Below are 26,333 nucleotides of genomic sequence, written 5' to 3' on the forward strand. Positions count from 1 at the left end.
CCCCCCCGCCTTCATCCCCACTTCCTTCCTTCATCTGTGCCTCCCCACACTCTTGCCTGGATTATCTCCTGCCATCATCCAACTATGAGTACAGAAACTACTAAACCCCTTTGGTTTATCTTATTTATCTTCTACTGCAGCTACAGGAGCTGTTCAACACTGGTGACTTTCTTCATGAAAAACCTCCCGTTTTTGATCGTGTTGATACGAACAGGGGGAGACCTTGTGACACACACAAAAATGCATTTTACAGTCTCTGTTCTGATTGCTTTCTGACACGAACTATTGCATGGAAAGTAATGCCCATCCCTTAAAATTTGTGATGGGGCATGCATCTCCAGCTCCTATGGAAACTTCATAGACTTTACCGGTGAATGTCTGCGATTTTTTAATGAGTATGTAGAAAAAAATACTTTCAGGAGTTTATAACCTAATAAAATTTGGGCATATTATCACAGGTACAATGGAAGACACAGAAACCAACCTGCTGTCAATCTTCATAAACTGGACTCCATGAACTGGAGACTGTGGAACCTTAGAGTAATGTAACTCTGTGAACTGCCTTTGATATAGGTGAATCTGTATTTTTCCTGAACATTATTCTTTAAAAGAGATAGAATACAATAAAATAAAATAATCAGATTTAGGAAGATATATGAACTGGAGAATTTTATCTGAACAATTACGAAGACTGAATCTAGAATGCAATAGTGATGAGAAACAGTTATCAGTTTGTGCTATCAGATGTAGCTATAGTGAATAATTCTACAAACTCCTCAAAAGTTGGGAAAATTTTTTTTGCAATATCAGAACTGTTTATTTCTCAGCTGCTGTGAGAAACCCTCTTTTCAGACTTCCCTACTTTTTGAGCTATGAAAACTGCAGTACAAATCTGGAAGGATTTGGTTTCTGTAATCTCTTAGATTACATCAGGACAATTTCATAAATAACTGGATTTACTCTTTTATAAAACTCCGGTGGCAGAGTTCAGAACTAGACACATACACTTTCTACCTACAAAGCCCTTACAAGTAGCAATCTATATAATAATAAAAATCTAAAAAGTTATAATCTCTAAAAACCATATACTTGATACTTTAAAACTTGCATATGTGTACACCAATTCTGAGGTTTGTAAACACTCAGGCAGAAGCCATTCTGAAGAAAAGGTTTTTTCAAACTGAGAAACTATAAGAAAGTTTCTGTTAACTATGTTACATCTAAAGAAGCCATTTACGAATACTTAACTCACTTAAGGTTCAACACTTTTTCACTGCTGAAATTTCATTCCCCTGCAAGAAGACATAACGAAGTGCTCAACTTTTGTTTTTACAGCATAAAACACCAAAGACCTTGACACAGCTAAGGACTAATCTCAGCTCAGAGAAGCTTCTCTACTTCCTAAACTGGACTATCTGATTCCACTTGTACAGTTTCATTATACTGAAGTTCTCATCTTCAAAGACTGAATGGGAAAACGGTAGGCTCCTCTGGGTTTAAGAGCTCTGAAGGATCGGAAAACCTGCATGAGACAATGGGATACCTAGGGAACTGTGAAGCTTGCATCTCCTCTGGGCAGTGGGAACTGAAAGCAGCTGTTAAGTCTGACAAACTATTAATTTTTTTTTAAAGCTCACAGAAGTAAACCAGCTTAGTGTTTAGCCAGATTAGTGCTTCAATGCTTGCTTAATCATTTACTGAGCATAACGTTTGTGAATGCTGCAGTGCTAAGTTGGCTAAGCTCTAAAGACAGTTTACGTAATCAAGCATAAACTTCAAATAGATAAGCAAGGTCATTGCTGCCCTAGTGCCAAGAAGAGCTCCCGAAGTACTGGAAGACTTCTGGCCTAGTTAGCACCTTTACAAAGTTCTTATTAGGACTCTCCTGACAATTATAAAAGCCCATTCCTCTATTGAAATGCAGAGGAATTTTATACGAGAAAAGCAGCAGATGTTCTCTGTTCCTGGAAAATCTTTAAGATTCATAAGAAAGAAGGAAAAAAAAAAATACTTGTTGCAAAAAAAAAAGTTAACACTAAGATCTAAATTTCCAAACTACATGTAAACTCCCACTGCATGGAATAAACACTCACGGGTTTAACATATAGCATGTCAATAATTAGCCAAAGATTGTTCCATATGTCCTCAAGAAATACCTAGCACAGAGCACAGAACACCGCAGTCCATCTCACACAATAATATCTCTTTATGAGATAAGACCCACCAGTTCTGGCAAGATACTTATTTGCTGGGTCTTGTGAAATCTCTGTGACATTTTCCAATACATTTTCTAACAGGTAATTTAAGATCCAAAAAACATATTCTCAGAAAAGACTCAGAGCAACCTAGCCTCATCCGCAAAGGTCACAGAAACAGGTGAAAAAACCAGTCAGTTTACGATGACTAGCAGATTGCATCGCTCACAATTCCCATTTAGATATTCTTCTCTGCTCCATGAGCATGTATTTTATGGTCATCGTATCTGTGCCTTTATCCTTCCCCTTTTGAAAACCCAAAGGATAGAATACACTCAACCATCCCTTAGTTAACGTTGACAATACAAAATGTCTCAAAATGACAAAGGAAAATGGAGCATGAAATCCAAGTGAGCAACACATCCTCAAGAAACAGTTATCACAAGATATGAAACTGAACTTTCTCATTTAAATGTTTATCAACACGGCTTACAGTTCTACTTCCTCTAAACCGCAACCACTGAACTTCCCAGTTTCCCTCAAAACAATGAATTTGCTATGGTTAAATTTTATCTTACAGAAATATATCTAGTCTTGTGCTGAGACACAAAGACATGCAACATGTATTTGGTAGTTTGTTCCAGGAGAAGCAGGGAGGAGGGGAAAAGATTCTGATTAAAGACAAATTGAGCATTCTGTAGGAGCTTTGCAAAACTCTCAAAGCACCCTTTGGAGCACCTACAGGCATGTTTCATCTGTTTCAGACACCAGAATTTCTATCATTTCCCACAGAAACTTTTCCACAACTTGATTTTGGTTTGATAATCTCATTTTGAGTGAAGTTCCTGACAACAGAGAGTGACAAACAGCATCAGCTGAGAAAAAAAATCTTCCTCCCACATAATTTAAATACTTCAGAATCTTTCTCCCAAAGCATGTTTCTTATTGCGTGAATATTTATGTATCATCTGGACTTAAAACAGATGTCCTCAAAAGCAGCATGATACCAGGTTTACACAAAGTCACTGTCACTTTTGGAGATTGCCCCAGATATTTAACTCATATGAAATTTTTATAAATTTTCCTTCACAAATGGAAATGGTGAAACTATCAGGCATGAAAGCCTACAGAATGTCCAGTAATACTTGACTTCAAACACTTTCACTGTAACACACAGAGAGTCAGGCATGCTTCTTAAACAGTCATGAATTTATTAGTCTGTCTAAAACTAGCAGTGGTGGTGCTCTGTTGAATAAGAAAGAGAATTTGTTGTATGAAACATTCACTGGTACCAGCCATTCACTGGTACCAGCTGTGGCTTGGTGACAAATTTCCTTCTTCTCTAGGTTCACATACCCTTGGGGAAGGCATTAACTCTGTGAATAGAAAACCATTTGAAGCTGATTTTACCCACAGGCTGGAGATGAATGCAGTGGACACCAAAGACAGCACGAGTAGAATTTGCAGATACCTTCTGAAATGTAGTGATAGTAGGACATCTTCTGAGAAACAAAAATTCTGTAACTTTCAGTTTGAAAGACAAAAATTGAGAAAGGTTTGACCACTGCACTCAGGTTAGGGCTAAGAGAGACACACTGGCCATTATTTACTTATTTCCTTTGAACGATCCATAAAGAAGAGTAAGAGGATAACTGTATGAGAACAAAATAGCAGGAGAGCAGCACAGGGAATAACATCAAGAGGAGTACAGCTCTTTTCCTCATCTGCCAGCAAAACAGTGTCAGCAGGAACCCAGCCGCACTCGGGGGTACGTACTGCTTAGGTGAGCAGGTTATGACTGTCCTGCGTTCGTTACAAAACCCATGGAAGTTAATGCTGAGATTAACAGGAATGTTTACAGCTCCTGTAGCTACTGCTCTAGTCTCTCCAATCTGCCATCTCAAATAACTGCCATTGAACTCTTCATTACCTATTTATACACATACTTATATTCACAAGTACAAGGGCTAGAAAACTTTTTTGTTTTATTTCACAGAGAAGCTTCAATCTGAAAAATAAAGTATTTATTTCATGAATTCTGGTTTGGAGAAAACCTGGAGGCTCTCAGTATGAGACAAAAGCCTAAAAAAGCCCAAACACATGAAGTTCTGCCAGGATAGCAGAAGTTGTGAGGTTTGGGTAAAGCTTGTGGAAGGGAGCTCAAGTAACACTGTTACATCTCCAAAAAAAGCCCCCCCAAAACCCAACACATTGATATTGAGTATTTAATATATTTGAATTAAAGCAAAAGATCATTATACCATATGGAATACGAGCACTATTCATCATAGTGTAAAACTTTGTTTAAAATACTTTATAATTGAAAAGTTAGTATCTTTTATCTATCTGTCACATGAGAATCAGGGATAAAGATTACTTCATTAGATAATTATTCCAAAAGTTATTAATTTACCCGTCTACCAGGAAAGCCCCAAATTACATTTGCAATGCTGGTCTCCTTACTGACTCACGCTGAGCAGTCTGCTGGGCATTTCCAGCCCTCCTCAGGCTGGAGAAAAGGCTGCTTTCAGCCACCTTCTGACACATGGCACACAGGACCTAGCCCTTCCAGTTTTAACAGACAAGTTTCACTGGCTTGGTAACTTGTCCAAGAACATGTGTTGCAAAGATATATTTATTACAAATATATAGTATATATACTAAAGTGTAGAAATGACGGGGCAGCCTCTAATTGCTGAGTCTGTTCCTAGAGTTTCTGCTTTCATTTAATATTTTTGCCATGGACACGTATTACTACATGTTTAAAAATTATTCATAACATAGAAGGAACATGAAAGCAACTTGAAAAATATTGATAAAAGGGGAAAAATGTATCAATAAGGGCTGTAAAAATGTTTTAAAGTACAGTTTTTACATATTTACACATAGCATGTAGAACACCTTCAATTTAAAAATTATATTTAAAAAAAAAGCTGTTGACCAACCTTTATGTCTATGAGATCCATCCATGTCAGAAAACTCAATATGATTTTCGTCAGCCCAATACAGTCTGTGGTTGACATAATCTATTGTAAGAGCCATAGGTCTAGATATCTGCGTTTCTATGACAACTGTTTGACTGGAGCCATCCATACCAACACGGCCAATGTGAGGATACTCACAGCAATCAATCCAGTACAAGTATCTATAAAAACAAAATACAATAACTACTTCATTTAAAGATGCAAAAATAATAAAAAATAATTAATTTAGTTGATCTCAAGAATAAACCAGCAATTATTCTATAACATTTCCATTTTCCAGATAGATTTTTTTTATTTTTCTAGACCTGTCTGTAAATGAGTGTGACAAATGTAAAGAGTTTGAATAGCAGAGTCCTCGTATTAGACGTGATTTCATAAAATTCATTATGAACTAGTAAAAAGTGCATTTAAATTTCTTGGTCTTGATATCTTAGAATTTGAAGTACGCCCAGACTGGACTTCACAAATCTTCACATATTCTGCAAAGATGCCATCACTACTAAACTTATGACAAATATTGCATTACAGTTATTTTTTCTTTTTAAACATATTACAAAACTTTGTTTTGTTGTTAACAGTAATATGATGCAAATTATATTACGTCAAGAATTACAAGTTCCAAAACATTAGAACAATTTCTCACATAAAGGGTTAGAAAATACGTAAAGCACTGAGGAAGACTGTTGGAAAGCTGAGTAGCAATTTTCTCTTCAATAACTATTTAGCCACAATACAGTGTGTTCTTTAAAAAAAAAAAGTAAAAAATCTTTTTCTTTGTTACATGGATGCATGTTCCTACTGTTGTATGCCATTACTTAGAACCTCAGGAAAGACCTTTCCAGCTGGGAAACTGATACGCCTCTACTCTGCACGGTTTTGGACAGGCTTTCAAAAACCCAGATGCAACTCGTATTCTTAATAGCCACAGGTACCCTGCAAAATACAGGTGCAATACATTGGCACTGAGCCTGCTCCACAAAAGCCACAGAGAAACGTAACTTTCTCTACAGACTCCAAAAGAAAATTTTCTTTGGAAATATATCATTGGTGTTGTATGGCACCAGCAATATAGTTGATACAGCATTTCTCATTTGTTAGAAAAAAACTAAGCTACAATTAATACTATTTCAAACATTAACTCTGAATTTGAAATGCAAACACAGATTTTATTTCCAGCAGCTTTCCATATAAAAATAAATATTAAAATAAACAAACAAGCAAATAAATAGATTAATTAAAAAAAAAAAAAAAAAAAAAAAAAAAGGAGGCTTAACCTTGGAAAGTGAAGCCTGCACACATGCTGTGCACTGACCAGGAGCACAAGATGTTTATTATGCCTGGGTATATCTAGACCTTCCTGGAAGACTGGGATTCTCTGTACAAACTTTGTAGAGTTGATTCTTGCATACACAGGGAACATGTCCTGGATGCCCAGCTAACCAGAGAGAGATGCTATGCATTGGTATCTTGAATAGAGTTCAGAAACGTCTATACCCTCCCTGACAAATTTTACAAGGAAGCAAGGGTACAGTTACAAGAAAACCCAGTGATCTAAGAACCGGTAGAAAATGGCTTTTTCCTTAAAAATAGTGAAGTAGATAGGTTACATTTCTTAGCTAGAAAATAAACTGGTTTTCTTTGTTTCAGTAGAGTCCAGACCTCCTCAGAAATTTTCTCCTGTCACTGACACGTGAGATGGTTACTTGAGCCTTAGGATTTAGAGATGGAAAAGAATCACTAATTTGCCATGATACTGTAAGAGTGTTAGAAGACACTGCAACAGCTTTATTCATCCAATTTACACAAATGTATCCTAATGTTCCACAAAATACAATGGAATATGGAATTCTGATCTGCAAGGACACACGGCAAACTTTACATAGTCTATATTATATTTGTTATTAAATTAAGTCTTCCGATTCCCAAGTATTATTTTTCTTAGACATTATATGCAGCATAAATATTTAAGAGAATACATTTGGTTAGAAATCTGCCAGGTTTTAATGACTTGCAATTAAATGTACAGTGACGTTTTAGTGCATAGTGTTAATACAGACAATGGTTTACTTGTGAACTGAGAGGTCTCTCTTTACGAGGCATTAACTGCATATTGAGCCATACAGACCCAGAGAGCAATGTCTGCGGCATTACACATATATCACATAATTAGGAAATACCTCAATATTTCTAGGCATTTTCAGTTTCAAGAATATAAATAGTTTTCCTCTTCTATCTTCTGAATTAGATGCTGGTATGAAATGGTTAGACAGTTTATTTGAGTCTCTCTAATGCTGATTTGGTTTTGATCAAATAGAAATGGCTAGAAAGTATCCGTTTAAAAAATACAAATTAAAAAAAATAACAAAACAAACAGAAAAAAGGAAAAAGGGGTTCTATCTCTTGGGGTTGGCCAAGACAACCTTCAGTGGTCCATTCCAACCTCAACTATTCTGTGATTCTGTAAAAATAACATATTAAATTAAATTTATAGTATAACTGTGAAAAAAAAAGTCCATGGTTCCCACAGCTCCCAGACCAGTCAAGAAACCAAAAATGGTGGTGGTGGTGCTCAAAACTGCACTCAGAATACCAGCAGGGATTTATGTTAATAAATTAATTGTAAGTCATGCAATAATTAAGAAAATTAGCAATTAAAGCTGTCAGTTAACGAGTTACTTTAACTAGGCAGATCTCACTTCTTATCATTGTTGTTGCAAAAAATTTTTCAAGCATAATGATCATTTCAAATTCCTGAAAACTAGTTATAAACTACTTCTCCTAAAATAAACTACTTAACTGAATGTATCCTAAAATAATGAATCAGTCCAGTTATTAGGTTTGTGTGAAAATCAAAATTTTAATTTTATAGAGTAAAAAAGGCAAAAGCTATCTTCAAATTATGTAAGATTAGACATTTTTACTCTTTGATTAACATGCAAAAATATAAGAAAAAAAGTCTTCAAATATGTGGTAACTGAATAGCCCAAATTATTCTGAAAACTAGTACAAATAGAAAAGAGTGCTAGCAAGACAGTTCAGGGAATAAACGAAACAAAACATAACAATTATGTTCCATACAATATGAACCTTTTGTTACTTAGTAACACTTCTTAAAAAATGATTTTTTTTTAAATACTTGCTTTACTCTTACTAAAAGAAAACATTTGCACACTAGTAAATGTATATAAAAAAATGTGGTTTAATACCTGCATTCATCTTTCTGTTATACCAATTTGATATGTGCTGATGTTATAAGCACCGGTAATGCATTTTAGACTACTGATTAAAAAAAAAACAAAAAAAAACACAAAACCCAAAAAAACCTAATTAGTGCTTCCTTCTGTTTTCATAAAAATATTTAAATATAAAATTAGAATTAAATATGGATTACTGCAAAATGGTTGCTTCATACCCAGCTTGAGGATCTAAAGAGAGATCTCTAGGAAACTTCACTCTCTTGCTCACAAGGACAGTAGGGTATAAGCCACTGAGTTTAGACACCTCAATAATTCTCTTTTCAGTATCAGACCAATAGAGGTTCTTCCCAATCCAGTCGACAGCCAGTGCATTGGGAACAGCTGTATTGTGAACTACCTAGAAAAGCAGAAGTTACAGCAATTATTCATCTAAATACTGGGAAAAGGAACAACAATTAAAGAATTAATAATAACAGAATATTGAAAGGCTGGATATATGATACAGTGACATACAATATGGAAAAAAATAGGTATTATTCCCTGCTAAACAGTGACACTTCTGAAGTAATGACACTTCTTAAGGAACTAAGACAATGTGACACTTTTCTTATAGTAAGGGAGAGTGGAGAATACCATGATGTAGTAAATATCAAATTTCTAAGTTCCCTGCATTATGCACTAAATTCTAAGATTTTTGTATCTTTTATTTTTCATCTTCAGTTTCTAATTCTCCTTTTGTTTTAACTTAAAAAGAATACTTTTTCCCCTTTCCTAATATCTTTGTTTTTCACAGAACAGAATGGTGATGGGGTTTCTCTCCCCGTAGCGCGCCCTCAAAAATGCCTGCTTGTTAGCTCACCATTTCTCTCACCAGTCTACAGTGGCATATATTTTTCATTTTAATATCACAGCGGTGCCATATGTCAGCGTGACAGAAAGACCATAAGGGCACTCGACTCAGGCAAAAAGAAAAAGATTACCTACCTGGAAAGTAAATACTATACTCTTACTTCCAAAATTCATATAAGAAAGAGGAACTTTCTAAGAATTACTTAAATTTCAAAAGGACTACATCATTAAGGAATAAACTAAGAGAGAGAAACAGCTTAGTGCCCTACTGGAAAGCCTACACTCTACTGACAGGGATGTGATACTCTCAAGGTTTTTGATGACTTGAATAATTTTAAGACTTGAACAAATGCCTGTAGATATACATGATTACAAACCTCATCATGATTGTATGACTCAATCTTGCTTGGCTGGAAGTACTTAATGTTAAGTGTTGAGTGACATTTGAATATTCCCAGTCATTAGAGTCCAACTGCTTCTAAGCTTAAAAATTCTATTCCTGATAAGGTCTGTTCTGACCTATTCTATTCCTGATTAGGTCCTGATTAGGTCTCTGCAACTAGAACTTAAGAAAAAAAAATCAGAGAGAGCAATACTTGAAAATATTTGAGATTTCTGAAGTACTAATAACAGGTTTACTTACCGTAGTGTACATGCTAAATTGTCATCACCTTCACCACTTAAAGCACGTGCACTAGAGTATAAACTTGATATGTAAACCTCATTATGGATAACAATGTTTTTAATTTTATTTACCATTTGAAGATACTGAAAAGCCTTCAAGATAAGAAGGGATGCTGTGAGATACTTTAAACCAATTTTATAGTTATGAATACGTAAAAGCACCCTTTCAGGTTATTACATTATTTATCACCTTATAAAATCTTTCAAAATTAAATCCAGACATGCACTTAATTTTTTAATATGAACAAAATACTTTGCTTTCTAATATCTTAGCACTATCAGCTTCACTGTTTTATAAATGTGTTTGTGCAGCAACTGCTGCACTGTAACATGGGACATTTTACGTAGAAATGTATAGCTCTGCAAACTTATATAGTGGTTTAGATACACTATCTAGAAGCATCAAGCAAAGTAATTAGTCTCTCTTTTCTGATGACTTCTCCTTTGGAGGGTCACTTTAGGCTTATTCCAGTAAGCGAGATCACCAGTGTGACATTTAATATACATAATGTACATAATCCAATAACAGATTTAATTTGAATCTACAACAGTATACATAAAAAGCTGTGTTAATCTATGAACACATTTTTGCAAAAGCCTTGTTGCTTCAATTGTATAAACTTCTCCTCCATGACCAGATGCAGAAGAAAAATGAGATGCCATCAGGTTTCCCAGACCGAGAAAGGTAGAGTTGGTATGCTGAAAAGATTCCATCCTCTAAAAGGGAAATCCTAGCTAATATGTCAAATAGTATAATTTACATGAATAGTATATTTATTTACAGTAAATAATAAAACAAGAAGTATGAAGGAAATAAAATAAGAAATTCTTACTTCAAAGGAAAAGGTTGTCAACCATAAAACCCTCTTTCATGACAAAAAAAAAAAATATATACAGGTTTACTGGGAAACTAATTATTTTTAATATTTAAATATGTGCTATGGCAACCTATTAAAGTCTAAGTCATAGAGACAAAGTTATCATGTAGCCCTATTTAAAAGATTACTGACAGAATATCAGACAATTACAATCCACAATTCTTGATAACTTTTGCAAACATTTTTAGCCTTCAGAGGCCAAATCTAGGCCAAGTTTTCAGAGAAAAAAACCCAGTTGTTATTGTGAAAATTAAATGAACTTATCTTCACAATTTTTACTTTATTTTGGCATCTTATTTGAGTAAAACCCCATCAAGATTACACTCGTTCTGCAAACAGCAAAATATTAATGAAGGAAAAAGAAATACCCTCCATGCTCCCAATCCATTTTTTTTCTAATGTTTGTTCAAATTTCTGAAACCTTTCCTTAAAAATTGATTCATTATTACATCATCAGAAAGCAATACAAGTTTTTTGCACCCTCCCAGCAGGCAGTAACAGCTTTTTGACTGGGAAAATTTCTTTGCTCTTCTTGAAATAGTTAAAATTAGAGAAAGTCTGATGTCATCCTCAGTCCCATAAATGTTCCCTAAAATAACAAAATACAGGTTCATCTAGAACCGATAAGAAGCTGAATGGGATACTTTGTAAAACATGTAACGGCAATAAATACGATTCAAGGATGTAATGTATTTTGAACCCCATGCTTGCCTGTCTCCTATTTTTTTGCAGGAAGGATCTTTGCAGGGACTCGCTAGAACTTTTGAGTGCATGCTGGTTTTTATTTTTATTTTTACCCCAATGGAATCAGAGTGCCATACTCATCCACATTCCTTTTAAATTCTAAGAACAATTATTTCTGTGTGAAGGATGGAAACAAGGTTCACTGATGACAGTCAGTTTCAAACCTTAACCCTCAAAAAGACTAAAGTCAATGTGCTCTGAGGATGTGCCAGTCCATGAGCCAAGCTGTGAATGCAAAACAGAAATCCTTTCTCTCTGCACAATTTACTGGTGTGGAATGAGAGAATAAAATTCACAGGATATGTTACTGCTCGCTTGTTCCATGGTAAAGAAGGTCAGATACAAGAGAATAAGCAAAGAAGAATTCCTTACTGCTTATCACAAATTCTGGAAAAATGTTCATGTAAGTCAAATATGCTTAATAGTGGATTTGTGAACTTATTCCGCTACTGGGACAAAACAGACAGGCTGTGCCTAAATGGGAGCAAAGTTTTACCCTGGATTACTCCCAGAAAAGACATTGAGTTATTTTCATTATCAGTGTAGTGGACTTAAGACAAAAACAAACTGAAGACTATGGAAAACTGTACATGAAGAAATAACACATCAGTGTATTTACACAGTTTACATATAATTGTACATCTTTTTTCTTTGGTGTCATGTAAACCACAATGAACTACCAATTCAGACAACTGTCAATTAAGTCATAATGAATTTAGCTCATAAACAGAGTCCTCTTAGTCCCTATCTCTACTTCAAATAGGATACAAAGGCAATTAAATTTTACTAGGACTTGCTAGCTCATGCTGTGTTTGTATGCATACAACAAAACCTCACAATCTGGGTTAAAAGCACGAGGGACCATTTCCTAAAATGCTAAAAAAAAAGTTAATTCTAGTAGTGACATTATTAATCCGCACTTACCTTGATGTCACTTCCGTTTAAACACATTCTGTTTATGCGACTGCCATTTGGTCTGCTGGAATCAATCCAATAGATGAACTCTTCTCTATAGTCGAAGTCTATTGCAATCACATTGTTCAGCCCCTAAAAATAGAAAAAAAAAAGTCTGCTTATTCAAATGTTTGAATACAAACTGTTGGATAGCATTCAGAATGCAAAAGACATCGCATGTAACATTCAAAATGCTTTATTTTACTGACTGTATATTTTTGAAGTACCTCTCCCATTTCTCCATATATTACTTGTGAACAACCAGAGTAGGACAAAAATTGTAACAGAAATTAATATGGTGACAAAGAACTATCTCACTTCAAAAATGCAGGTGACGTATGAAAATAAATGAAACTTAAGTGTTTTTCATTCCTATTATTGAAATCAACTTTAACTTTTGTTCAATTTCTCTGTTAATCACTACTTTTGGCATTACTTTGCAAACTAGACGACATTCATTTTATAACAATAAACTCGGATATAGCATAACATTTACTATCTTTACTTAATGAAAACATTTAATTATTAATATAAAGTAATCAGGACTTCAAAACTGTGATTAAAAGCATCAATTTTAATTCATTAATAAGGAGGTTTTCAATTCTTAGATGTTATATTAGAGGTACTGTGTGCATATATATATGTGCATGTACACACACACACACACACACAGAGGTAGTATATACATGAATTGTGAAGCTAGAGATCCAATAGGCATCTGGAAGTCTCCTCTGGCTCCAATTAGGAAGCCAACATGTCGTAAGAAAGAGCAATGATATTTGAGATACTCCTATAGGTTGGAAAGAGCAGTCATATAATGATGGCTTTTCATCCCAAATGGCAGATAAGAAAGAGGTATTGCATTGAGATGATGGCTCTTATTTCCTTATCTGAGAACAGCAAAGCCCTGCTCCATAATCTGCTTAACCTCCTGACATGTAGCGAAATCAAAAGTGTTCTTAATATACAAAGGTGTTGTTATCAATCAACGATGGAGCAGCAGTGGTAAAAAGAACAGATGCAGTTTGCAATCCTTTTAAAACTGCACGATCGGCTAATCAATTCCCTTATCAGCCCAACGACAGCCTACTTGTAGGTAGATCAGCAACCTCCCTCGTTAACGTAATTCATAGCTGTAGAGGGAATGTGCTGGACTAGCCAAGTCTAAAATAAACAACTACGAACAACAATGTTTAATTGCACAGAAAGCGATACACGGCTTATCTACTAACTACTACACTGCAATACTGCAAATCTATCTTTTGATCAAAGCGTAGAGAGTGTTTAGGCTGCACAAACCATCATTAAAGGAAGCCTGAAACAACAGAGCTGGAGGACCACTCTCATTTTAAAAAACACATATCCATGCACACAGTGTTTTAACAAAATCAACTGCAGCTCTGTCAGTCATAACTGCGCTGCAAAATACTTTTCCTGACTCTTTTTCTACCATTAGTATAAATTCATCTCCAGACAAACCCCCAACCCAAATTCTTAACAAAGGAGACAACAGGTGAATGAATACAAAAGACTCTAAAAATGTATAATCTTCTATAAATCAAATTCACTAATTTGTGAAAAATTAGCCTTATATTTACATTTTCTACAACACTGTAAAAGTCTCTTAAGTATCCAGGCTAATAAAGAGAACTGACTGCCTGCAAGTCTTTGGTTCCAGGTGTTTAATTTTGAGTCCGTTTAGTTCCAATATTTATCAGAACATCAACTGCAGGTAAAATTATTTCTGTACATCTGCAATAGAGTTCTCTGTTCAGACAACATCTCCTCTTCATGATCTCTATGTCACTTTTAAGTCCTCCTAGCGTAATTCTTTGTCATTTCTCATGTAATCTGATTTTAGAAGGTACAAGGAAGCTTTTAAATGGCATCAGCTGCATTGGTCTCTCTTCTTAAACCTGTGGTTTTGTTTGTTTTGTTGAACACAGTATCCTAGGGTGTGGTTTGTGTTGCCTTGGTGCCCCTATTAAAAAAATGCAGGTAAAAAATCACAAATAATGAGGAGGAAGATTCTATCTACTCTGTCTACGGAAACGCTAAGAATTTTGGTGACTTGGAGTGAAGGAAATGGAAGGCAAAGAACATACATGAGATGGAATGCAAACAGTTGTACTGTTTATGTATATTTGAAAAAAAAAAAAAGAGGAAAAAGCTGGCACATAACAACTCAGAGAAGATTGAATGAATTCCTACTTTCTGCTTCTTCACTCTGAGTTTATATGACCAACTGTTAGAAAGAGAAAGCACAGATCAAACACACAGAGAAGGGTTCTGCTCTTTTGCCTGAGCAGCTTTGGTATTTGCCTTCATCTGGCAGATGTCTAAGGAAGAGCTGATCCATCACAACATTACAAGGACAAAAAGATGTCCTTATGAGGAAGACAGCCCACCTGTTCTGCTGGTATAGCTCCCTTTTTGGTTTTAAATCCTGATACTTTTAAAAATGCCATATTTGGAGGATCACAGGCCAGTAGGTTCAATAGCAGAAGTATTTATTAGACTAGTGAATTAATGGGATACGGAAAACACAGGTTCTCTTCAGTGGCTGGAGCTCCATGGTCTCTAACATACTGAAGAGGAGTCCATTAAATTCAAGACTGACGAAGCTCTGAACCAATCTCTGAGCACCAACCATAAAGAAAATTTAGTGTTGCTCCCCTCTTTTCACAAGCTTCTATTAATAGATATACCAGCAAAAGAGGAGAGAGGCAGTGAGATGTAAATGAGAGGTAGCCAGAAGGATTTCAGAAGAACAAGCAGACTTCAACATAACGTTTGCTATGCTTAAATAAAGTCAATGTTTAATGCAAGATGGTTAATTTTGTAACTACTGTTGTGACCTGAGCACATCTCTTGTGACATTAAGACACAAAGCCTACTGACACAAGAAGTCACAAAAAGCCTAATGCTATTGACTTGCAATAAACAATTTTCTAGTCTTTCTACAATTCATTAATTAGTACTCAAAGAAATAGATGTTTTGATGAAAACATATTTTGGAATGCTAATCTATGGCAAGTAACTACACTTAGGTGAAGCATAGAAGCAGAGCAGAAACTGCTCAAAATGACAGCTCTGTACTTACTGGGGGACTTTCTATTTTTGCATGATTTTTTCAAATAAGATTTTTTTTTCCCCTGTTATAATAATTTAGAGCTATTATATTAAAAATTAGATTTAGCCAAAGATATATGTTCATGTATCGGAATATTGCAAATCTTGGAATTGTCTAAATAAAAGAAAAAGATTTGGATTATGACAGTAAGTTGCCCAAATAATACATGGCCAAATAGGTTTTTGTATTTCCTTTTTTTTTTTTTACTGAAATAAACAAATTGCGTAAAACATATTGTGATGGAAGAGGATCACAAGTAACATAATTTTTTTTAGTACATCAGATGACTGGCAAAACAACTGCCTGAGCTTTATGTAAAATTCAGATAAAATAGTCAATTTAAAATATTATAAAAACTCTGAAGATATTGCAGTTGCTCTATGGTGCATACAACGCCAATTGTAGGATGGTGTTTCTGTCAGTTGCACACTTTAGAAAAGAATAAAAGTATTGAGTTAAACTTAGAGCATGGTACTATGATTATACCTGTTTCAACAAAGTGTAGTTGGATCCATCAGTGCTAATTTTTCTTATTTCATGATGATCAGCCAGAATTAAGAAAGGTTCCTCATCTAAACCCCGGGAGAAAGAATATATTAGACTAGCTTTTACGTTAATTTATGGAAAATAAGGAATACAATGCTGAAATACAGATGGTTTGAAAAATAAATGTTACATGCTCTGATCAATGTTATGGATGAAAGAAATATTTAAAACATTCAAATGTTCCAAGAAAGATCAATGATGCAGTATAAAAATGAACAAAGCAATCAATTAGTATATAACTTTCAATGTAATTTTATTTTTTTGCCTTTGCAATATTGGAAGCATACTGTATTTTATGCTAAATTAATGTCAGAGATTAATTTGAAATATATTTCATACCACTTGTTCTAATTCCAACATTCATTTTCAAATTATCACGGAGGCTATTATTTCTCGTGGTTGCAAACCGAGCAGGTTTCGACCATCGCTTTTTGAGATTTCGATACTCTGAACAGTACAGACACAAACAGCTACTTGGACAAACCTTGATTCTCTAACTCTAAACTGAAACCAGATTTGGCTTTTTTATGCATGGTTTTCTAGTTTATAAAAAAATAATATTCCTTCAGATACTCATTCATGCATCACTTACTTTGAAACACCTCTGACACTGACATACATAATAGTAAAATATATATATATTTTAAAAACCTGTCTTTATCCCAATTAACAGAGACCTCAGCTCAAATAATAATAATAAAAAACCTAACAACAATTTAAAATGTATTTAAGTCTTGTATCTGCTGCTTATATATTCTGGAATGTAACGTGTAGTCCAATCTGCTCTGTTCTTGTGCTGTACTGTACTACCTTGCTTGCATTTTATGCTCAACTCTTAAGACATTCTCCAGTTCTTAAATGACCCAAGGCATCCTCCTCAGCACTGAAAGTTAGTGTTTGTGGAGAATGGCTGTAATGTGAAGAGTTCCAGGCAACGCAGGCAAGAAATCAGCGTTAGAACAAACGTTCATGTGTTGGCAACTCCTTTCCACACAACCATCCTTGCCACAGCACAAACAGCTTTGTCATGATCACTGCTGAAGTTTGATCCACTACAACTCCAGTAAACTGTACTATGGTCTGTTCCAGCTCCCCTTCTCATTTCAGTGACCTATGGCTTCTAAATGGACAAGTGGCTTGCACAGCATGAGACAGGAGTAAAGCAAAAACCAGGTACTGTATTTGTGCCCTGTCCTGGGTTTCCTCTGATTACTCAGGGAAGTACCTGAGCCAGGAATGTGAGGCAGACAGAGGTTCCAGTCTTGTCTTTTAGAAAGAAAATAGATGGTTTTGATATTTAAAAACAAAACACAAACAACTTTGTGCAAGACTGGAATAAGGAGGAGTCTGCCTAAGCTGAAGATTGCTGGAAGGAAATCCAGCAGAACGCAATAATGGGGTTTTTGGTTTTCTTTTCCTGTTGACATTTTGATCTTCCTTTCACTGATCTAGTGAATTCTGCTCACTGAAGCACGTAACATCAGTGCCATAGACAGAAGGGTGAGGAAATCATCATTGTTTTTATATATCTTTAACTTTACTGTGTATTACGTGTAAGACTGGAGGCTTTTGCAATTTCTATTATTTTTTCCTGTACCTCTTTTTCATATCGGGAAGCTTGAAGTATGCTCTAACATTCTAAAGTTGATGACATAAACCAGCAGAAGTCTTTTAAACACTTATCATAAGCATACTATTATCATGTGACTCAGAAGTAGAGTTAAGTGATGTATTTTAACTTTCCTAATACATTTTTCTAAAAAAGTTACTAATTCAGGCTTTCATAATCCACTGTAACTATCTCATAAAAATGATTTGAGCATAACACATGGTAAAACCAGGACTTACATTCAGACATTGAATCACATTCTTATTGTTTATTGAAGAAGTAGTGTGCTTCAAAGTAACTCCGTTTATCTTGCATAAAAGGGTAACACAGACCTTGGAGCTAAGGTAATTCACAAATTACTTTGGATACAGCTGTAGATTAAAAAAAAAAAAAAAAGTGATACCTGAAAGGGATTTGCAGCCATTTGGGTTATCAGGCTGTATTTCATACCCATCTGCACACAGGCATTTGTAAGTTCCATATGTATTGATGCATTGCTGGCTACAGGGAAATCCAGTTGAACATTCATCAATATCTGTACACGTTTTGCCATCATCCTTCAGCCGGAATCCAGGCCAGCATTTGCACTAGGAAAGAAAAACAAATACATTCATTTTGAATGATTCATTGATTCTGTTTGTTATCTTAAGTACTTTCTGTTGAATATGTTAGCATTATAATCTTTTTCATGTAGTCTCAGTTTTTCAAGCAACATCTTAATTACACCGCTATTTATACTGTTTATAGGCAGACATACCAACACTGCTTTTCAGCTATTGCTGGTGTGATCCTAAGTACCATTCCCTCCCAAATAACCCCGCAGAATGAGTAATTATTCTTTCTTCTTTAACTGAAGAAAAAACACAGCACATCTTCTCACAAACGTGGAAAAGATTCTTCCATAAAAAACATGATGGATGGACCCTTTGGAGTTTTTTATTTTCAAGTACATGTGCTTTTTTTGTAAATATATACAGTTTTAAATAATCTTTCTTGAAGCATTGATAACATCTAGCATTCTGCATAACAGGTACAGTAATGTCAATGAGAACTCTTGAAGCTGATTTTTATTGGGGTCCAATGATCACCATGGCAAGCTTATCACACGCAATGTGAGCGATGCAACACACAACCAGGTAGAGAGCTTTTGAAACAGGGGCACAGTTTCATCAGTGGAAGACTTGGTATCATGTCCCCTCCTGTAGCCTCTGTATTATTTTCTGCAGAGACCCATGACATGCTTTCTCCACAAGAATGGTACTTCAACACGGGTTTTGCTGTACCCAACCTAGTCTCCAGGTAGTCTCCAGTTCTCTAGTCCATGGCCTCCTGACTAGAACATGAGGTTTCAGAGGTTTGAATACCTTTAGAGCAAAGTCATGTTGGACAGATTTTATTTGGTTCTCAGTGGGCTAGTATTTTATTGAAAAGATGAATAATTTCGGGGTGCAGTCAGGGTTACTTCAGAATTAAAATCCTGAAAACAATCTCTCTTCTATTCTCAGTTTCTGTTTACTGGTTAGTGCAGTCATTGGCTATGGTTCACGTAATACCCAAGAAGTATTCCTCTCTGCATCTCAAGGCCAAAGAGCAAATTCAGGTGATTCAGAAAATACAATCAATCACATGTAGACATGGGATGGTTTTACTCTGCAACTAAGGCAATGATATTCTGTTTAAATATTTCTGTAAGTGTCTTTGATTTAGAAAAAAATCTGGAGAAACCTTATTCATTCCTATGTGTTTCCTTTTTCATAACTAATTTTCAGTGCTCTTATACAACAGTATGATTTGTTGTACTTAAGGACTGTATGTTCTTTTCCACAGGTTTAAAGTATATATTTTACCTTTTCTTAAATACAATTGGCAATTGTTTGCTTAATGGAAATAAAAATTTGAAAGTTCTTACTATGGTAGGTAAGCTACTTCATTACAAGGAAGTACAATATACTGGATTTTTATTATAATCACACAGTAGTTAAACAGTTAAATATTTGCATTACATTACACCACATTTTGTGATTATTCACCTTGTATCCAACAGGAAGATCCTGACAATCTTGAGAACAGCCACTAACTTTCTTACTGAGGCATTCATTAATGTGGCAGCTTTTCTCATCAGATCCATCACTACAATCTTCTTTGTTATCACAAACATCACTTTGAGGAATACACTTTCCATTTTTGCACATAAAAAAAGACCTGTTACATGACTGCTCTGGAAAACAAAAAAGAGAACACAGCTTTGTGTAGTCTATTAGTATTTGGAATTAATTTTCTCATGGGACAGCTGCAATGTGTGCACGTTAGATGAAATAATTGTGCAAAAATTGAATATTCAGTTTTCATTGATAGTATTATAATACTTATTTTTTATTTTTAACATTTCAGTGTTTTTAAAGGGTTATTCCTCTCCTGGAAAATGTGTGAATACTTCACCTATTATTTCTTCCTATACATTTGTTTCCATTTAATTGAGAACCCTCTCTGCACAAAATATCGTTCAATAGTTTGCAAAACTTAAAACACATGGCTTTTCTTGCCTGTGGATGCTGAACTGTTTGGTAACACAACCGACTGAATTCTGATGCACTCCTTGTCTGAAGAGATGCATATATTTTTTTTTTCCTGTTTGGCAAAACTCGAATATGTCAGCGCACCTACATTCAGGTTCTCCAAATCAGAATCAGAACACTTCTAGTTAGAGCAGGTATGTTGCTTTACCGCAAAGCAAATGAGTGTTTTCCATCAAAATTGGTAAAAAAGGACTGGGCTACTGTACAATAAAGTCATAAGATTTAGACAGAAGAATTGGTCTTTCAAAAAGCCACAAAATAGGATATGATATACACACCAGGATTCATCTTCCACTCAAAAACCAGACCTCAGCAAACTTATGCAAGTAGAAAATATCAATAAAACAAATCACATTTGGTCAGTGATTTGCTAAGAAAAATAGACCAGTTCTTAATATAGCAAGAACAACCTAACATCCCCTTTTGTGTGATCTACTTCGGTGGGATGAGCATATTAAATATATTTAACATTTTCAGGGCAAGCACTTTGCCAATAATTACGTTAATATTGTCTTATTTTAGTACTAACAGAATTTATACACTAGCGAACTAGCAGCCATCTTACACCACAGGAACTGATGGCTTGAACTTTGTAGGGTGAGGTTTTGGATGCTGAGGACTGACAACACATTTTCCTTTCAAGACATAGGGAATAGCACCATGAAAGTACTGGAGAATTCAGCTACGAGTTTTTATCTGCCTAGCTACAGTCCTAAACCATTCCTTTCCAAAAAGAAAGGTCACACAAGTTATTCAAAAAATTAAATACAAACCTGAACTTTTGCATTTTATGTTTATAGGTGCTTCATCAGAATGGTCTGGGCAGTCAAAATCACCATCACATTGCCACTGGGAATTTAACAGGCATCTTCCATCAGCACAAGTGAACTCTCCAGGACGACAGTGACGATACCCTGGAAATATAGTAATCAGTGACTTCATACTTTGCTTCACAATTTTGACATGAAATTTTGCCTATATATAGCAATGTAAGTAAAAATATATTTTTTTCTGTAAAGAGATACAAAGTGTTAAATGTTTATACGTGTGTCTACCAAAAGAGAAATCAAATGTCTCTTATGCAGCAAAGTATAGTCAAAAACCAATTCCCACATATGTATGACATATTTATGCAGCTCTCAATAACCAGTATGCTTTCTATTAGGTGTAATTTAACTTTCTGTTATTATTAGGAAATAGCTTTCTAATAGACACTTTAGAAATTACTATACACAGAAAATATTTTTACAATATGCTTACTGCTACATGCTTTCCCTTTAAAAAACACAGAACATTAATCATTTTAACCACACTAAACACACATTTTCTAAGACCATAAACTCTCTCTCTCTCTCTATATAAAATGTATAAATTTTCAAAGTGGATTTCTAATAGAAAATTATAATATATAATGAAGTAAAGAAACCACAGACATACATTTGCTTCTTAGAACACAGCTGTTTAACCTAGAGTTCAAAAACAACAAAGCAGTAGAAAAATTTAGAATGGTCAGCACAAATGTAGGTTTTTTCTATTCAGTTTTGAAACAGAAAGTCGAAAAATTCCCAGGGGAAAATCACCTTCTATTTGTAAGATATTTACTTGTAAGATTCATTACACTAAGCCGACTGAAAAAACGTATGTTCCTGTTTGGAAAAGTGTAATTTTTCCTATATTCTATGTGTATAAATTCTGTCTCAAATAATCTGTAGGCCTTTAAAGGGCCTTGAAAGCAAGCCTTGATTTAGTTTAAAACTCAAGAAAAAGAAAAGGAAGTAAATACAGTTATAAAGTAAGAATTACATAGCAACACTCATTCTGAATATGAAGAATGATTTTGCAACTTTTTTGAAAAAAATCTGAATCATGTTGAATACGTTTAACATTCTTTCCTCTTGAAAAAAAAAATGCAGATTTTAAGCTCAAAAAAATTGATTCATCCAAGTAGTATATCCAAATTATAGTAACTACTGAAGCTTTGAATTAAGTCCTGAAGCTGTGAACATCTGAAATGAGCACTGATAGCTTTGTACTCTTTAGAAGCAGAAAGTTAATTTTTTTTTTTTTAAATTACTGTATTTCCTTCTATCTAGTGTAGCTTTTTTTCTGATAGCAGATGGAAACATAACATTTGACTGTCTGGGATGAGATATCCATCTACATCAAGAGCTTTAAACCTCTTGTATATCTACAGATGTCATTCAGAAATGTGTTAACATACTATTTTCAAAATGGTTATTTCCCCAATTACAAACATTATTTGAAATTCAAATAATTCTGTGGTCTCCTGAAGGTGTTTTTTTTTGTTTGTTTTCTCTTTTTTAGATAGGTCATGCTTGAAAGGAAGATAGGCTGGCTTGATGTGGAAAAAGGTGAAGCTTTTTGGTTGCCTGAGGCACCTTTGAGTGCAAGGTTTTAAACACCAACAGCTTAACTTCATGTCAGCATCATTTCACAAGTATGTCGTCATCAGAAAGGTCATCACAAATGTGCAGAACAAGGGCTTCTGCTTACTATTGCCTCTGCTCTGGTTGAAAGGACATAAAGAAAGCTGAAACTAGAAAATCCTTCCTATTCCTGTATTTGTCTTTTGATCAGCCACATAAACAAAGTATTTCACCTTCTTGATGAAACTGAATATTCTTGAACACGGTTCCCAATTACTTTTTTTTTAATTTTCAAGAACATAAGAAACACACTACAGGATGAGATAGTGGCTGATCTAGCTCAGTATTCTGTCTCTGACAGGAGAAACAGAGATGCAATTTAGGGACAATGGATTTTGTTCTCTCCCCAGCTTGAATTAGTGCTTTTGTTTATAAGTAATTAGTTATTAAGATTTCATTAAAAAGACAGGATTAGACAATGGCATCTAAACTTGTATCAAAGAAATTTTTAAGGATTAGAATGACTGTGAACTTTTAAAATCTGTTTAGATGCAAATTCTAATACAAGTAAAAACTGTTTACTCCAATAACCAGTCCCATTTTTATTATATATTTGAATAATACTCTAGAAAGAACAAGAAACTATACCTTGCAATGATACAAATGGGAAAAAAGAATTCTAGATTTTTAAATGGATTTCCTTAATTCAGCTTTTAGGAGTATATTTCAAACCAAACTTCATCCCATTCAGTAGACTGGCTGCTGAAGAGGTGCTGTGGTGTTTTTTTTGGTTTTTTTTTTAATATCAAGATGCAAAGGTCTAGCTCTAGAAACTAATAGAGCTATGATCAGGATACCTAGTTTGCAGTCAAATTAGAAATCACATGGTTAAAATCTTGGTGAATTAGGTGTTTTATTTTTATATCCTGATAACATCTTGAAAAGTCTGTTTTGGAACTTGATTCCTCCTATGTACAAGTAGTTAATTTTCTCATAAAAGAACATAACCCCTTCCTAAAATGACACTATAATGAGTTTAGCACACTAGTCACACACTGAGGTGTGTATTTGATTATCAGCTAACAGAAAATTGTATTGGATCAGTGCAACACTGTAAAAAAAAAATTCTCTTAAATGTTATCAGCAATCAACTGTAAGTCACAACTATAGCAAATAATTTATAATTGTAGCTCCAGCTCCAAGGTAATACCAAGTTGTATTCATTAACGCATAATTTAAAAGTTAACTTTAAAAAAAAAAATTAAAAAGCAAAGAACTTTCTTTAACAGTGACTCAAAGTAACAGACTTTGCAGAAAGCCCTGGAGTTAAGTCTGAAATTTTTCTGTTTACTCTACTTTTGTTATACTTGCCACATTCCAGAGATTCATCTGATCCATCTCCACAGTCATCATCATGGTCACATACAAACTGTTTGGGAATGCAGACTTTGTTACGGCACATGAAAGCATTCTCGTCACAAGTGTTATTAGGAGCTAAGGAAAATACAGTACATAAAAATAAATGAAATTGAGAACACTAAGATATACAGACATTTTCTTACAGAACGATGAAATGGGATTCAATGGAAATAACCATAACTTTTGAGTCATATAAAAAGCACCACACAGTTCAATAGCAGAAAAAGTTAATCATCACCACAAAGATCGCTGAAGAAGTAAAGATAGCTAAAATCTCATGTAATCCCAGACAGAGAGGTTTCGGAAGTTGATGATGTCTATAACCAACCTAAGGTCTGCCTCTGAGGAAAAGAACATTTGGGAAGTAGGGATGTCCTTCCTATATTACTCTGCTCCTGAACAAAAGCTCATTAAAATCTGTAAATACTCAAAAATATCACTCAGCCTAGAAACGGTAAGTGATAGAATATGCATCCAGTGGAGAGAACATATTTCAATATTTTTAACCCATACCATTTTTATATACATTCATAAAAAAAAAACACCCTAGGGAAACTGCTACTGAACTCCTGACGCTTTTAATAGAAATTTATCTCAGAAGAACTGGAAGCAACAGTTTATAGAGCAAGAGATGTCAAGATCTGAACAATTAGCCAGAATAAATTGAAAACAAAACTGTATTTCCCTTTCTGATGTACCACCTCCCTGACATGCAGCAGCATTTTCTTCAGGAAGAGCAACAGAAGTACATAGTCAATAACGTGCTAATTTTCACTAGCAAACATGCTGTATAATGCCCGTGACGTGACACACATACTGATCTTCAGCTGGTGTACCTCAGTATATATTAACAAAGCCTGAGGATGTTAGGCTGATTAAAACACTGAAGGATCATGGCATGTATGCTTACGTGTGGTCCATCAATACGTGTTTAACCTGCAAACATACCACAGCCTGCTGTCGACAGCTCATCGCTTCCGTTAGGACAGTCCCTCTCACCGTCACACAGCCAGTGCTGGGGAACACAGGCATGGGAGCCTAAGCAACTGAACGTACCTGCTGCACAGGTCACCGAACCTGAAAAAACATTACATGTGAGTCTTGAACATGTTCTAACTGATCTGAGTAAGGGTTTCTTATTTTATAATAAAACTGAAAGATGATTTTGTTCTGCACAGTATGACAAACATACTGGTTAAGACTGTATTTTACAGTAGAAATTTGACAATCTACTATTTCTTCCATTCTTTCCATTTATTCAGTCTCTTAATTTTCTCCAAGGAAATTTAATTTACCTTACCTTCATGAAAACTATCCAACAGAATAACTTCTCAAACCAATTTTGGTCTTTATGTTTGACTGCATGTTTGGACTGCTTGAACATAGGAACACATCTTGTAAACCGCATAATCCTCACATCACTATACTCTGTGCCAGAAGGCAAAAACTATTCAAAAGTCGCATGAGTCAGGCCCAGGTAGAAGAAAACAATGTGTACCAAATACAATAGTTGTGGGAGTAAGAAAATGTCTGACAGTTCCAATGCAAGTAACTCAACATATTCTTCATTTGACTGATTTTTTATTATTATTTCTTTTTAAACAGGTTTTTCTCCAGGTAAGAATATTTTATACCAGGATTTGTTTTACTCTGATTGGGAGTAAACTTTCGTGCTACTCATCAATTAATGTATTCTCTTAGATAAGTTAAATACATTTCACTAAAAAGAAGATTATAGTTTCTACCAATTTTAATTAGTAATTAATAAAATAGTAAAAAAAATTTTTTGTACTATTTATGTGAGAGGGCAACTTTTGTACACTGATACTCATTTGCCATTTTTTGATACTTATGAAGTTTAACTTCATGTTATATAAATATTAATTTTGTAAGACTGAAAAATCTGAAGTAATCATGATCTCTTTTTTTTCTTGCAATTCAGATCTGCCTCCTGAAATTGTGACAGTATGACTTGACACAACACAATTTTCCTTCAAAAATAATTCAGTAACACACTCACAGTCAAATGATACCCAGAATGAAAGGAAATTTTTCCAATTCCTTATGGAATTTTAAGGTTTGGGAATTTGGAGAGGAATGTTATGCAATAATGCTTATGACTGTATATACGAAAGCTTAAAAGGAACAGGAGAAAGAACTGGGGGAAAAAAAAAACAA

At 34.6% G+C, this 26,333-nt stretch overlaps 1 protein-coding gene across 1 annotated transcript in view; it reads right to left on the reverse strand.

Annotated features, from left to right (window-relative positions):
• The window catches only part of LRP1B (low density lipoprotein receptor-related protein 1B), a gene marked incomplete at its 3' end in the record, with an annotated part of 133,373 nt that overhangs the window by 57,364 nt on the left and 49,676 nt on the right, over positions 1-26,333 (reverse strand). The window contains exons 21-29 of the mRNA XM_010087752.1: positions 25,104-25,232; positions 24,108-24,230; positions 21,123-21,263; positions 19,804-19,991; positions 18,177-18,360; positions 16,105-16,190; positions 12,456-12,578; positions 8,592-8,773; positions 5,141-5,340 (exon numbers count right to left, since the gene is read on the reverse strand). Coding sequence (XP_010086054.1) covers positions 5,141-5,340; positions 8,592-8,773; positions 12,456-12,578; positions 16,105-16,190; positions 18,177-18,360; positions 19,804-19,991; positions 21,123-21,263; positions 24,108-24,230; positions 25,104-25,232 — 1,356 coding nt within the window. The remainder of the gene's footprint in view (positions 1-5,140; positions 5,341-8,591; positions 8,774-12,455; positions 12,579-16,104; positions 16,191-18,176; positions 18,361-19,803; positions 19,992-21,122; positions 21,264-24,107; positions 24,231-25,103; positions 25,233-26,333) is intronic.

The sequence above is a fragment of the Pterocles gutturalis genome, unplaced genomic scaffold (genome assembly GCF_000699245.1).
Source record: "Pterocles gutturalis isolate BGI_N339 unplaced genomic scaffold, ASM69924v1 scaffold27716, whole genome shotgun sequence".
Lineage (NCBI taxonomy): Eukaryota > Metazoa > Chordata > Aves > Pterocliformes > Pteroclidae > Pterocles > Pterocles gutturalis.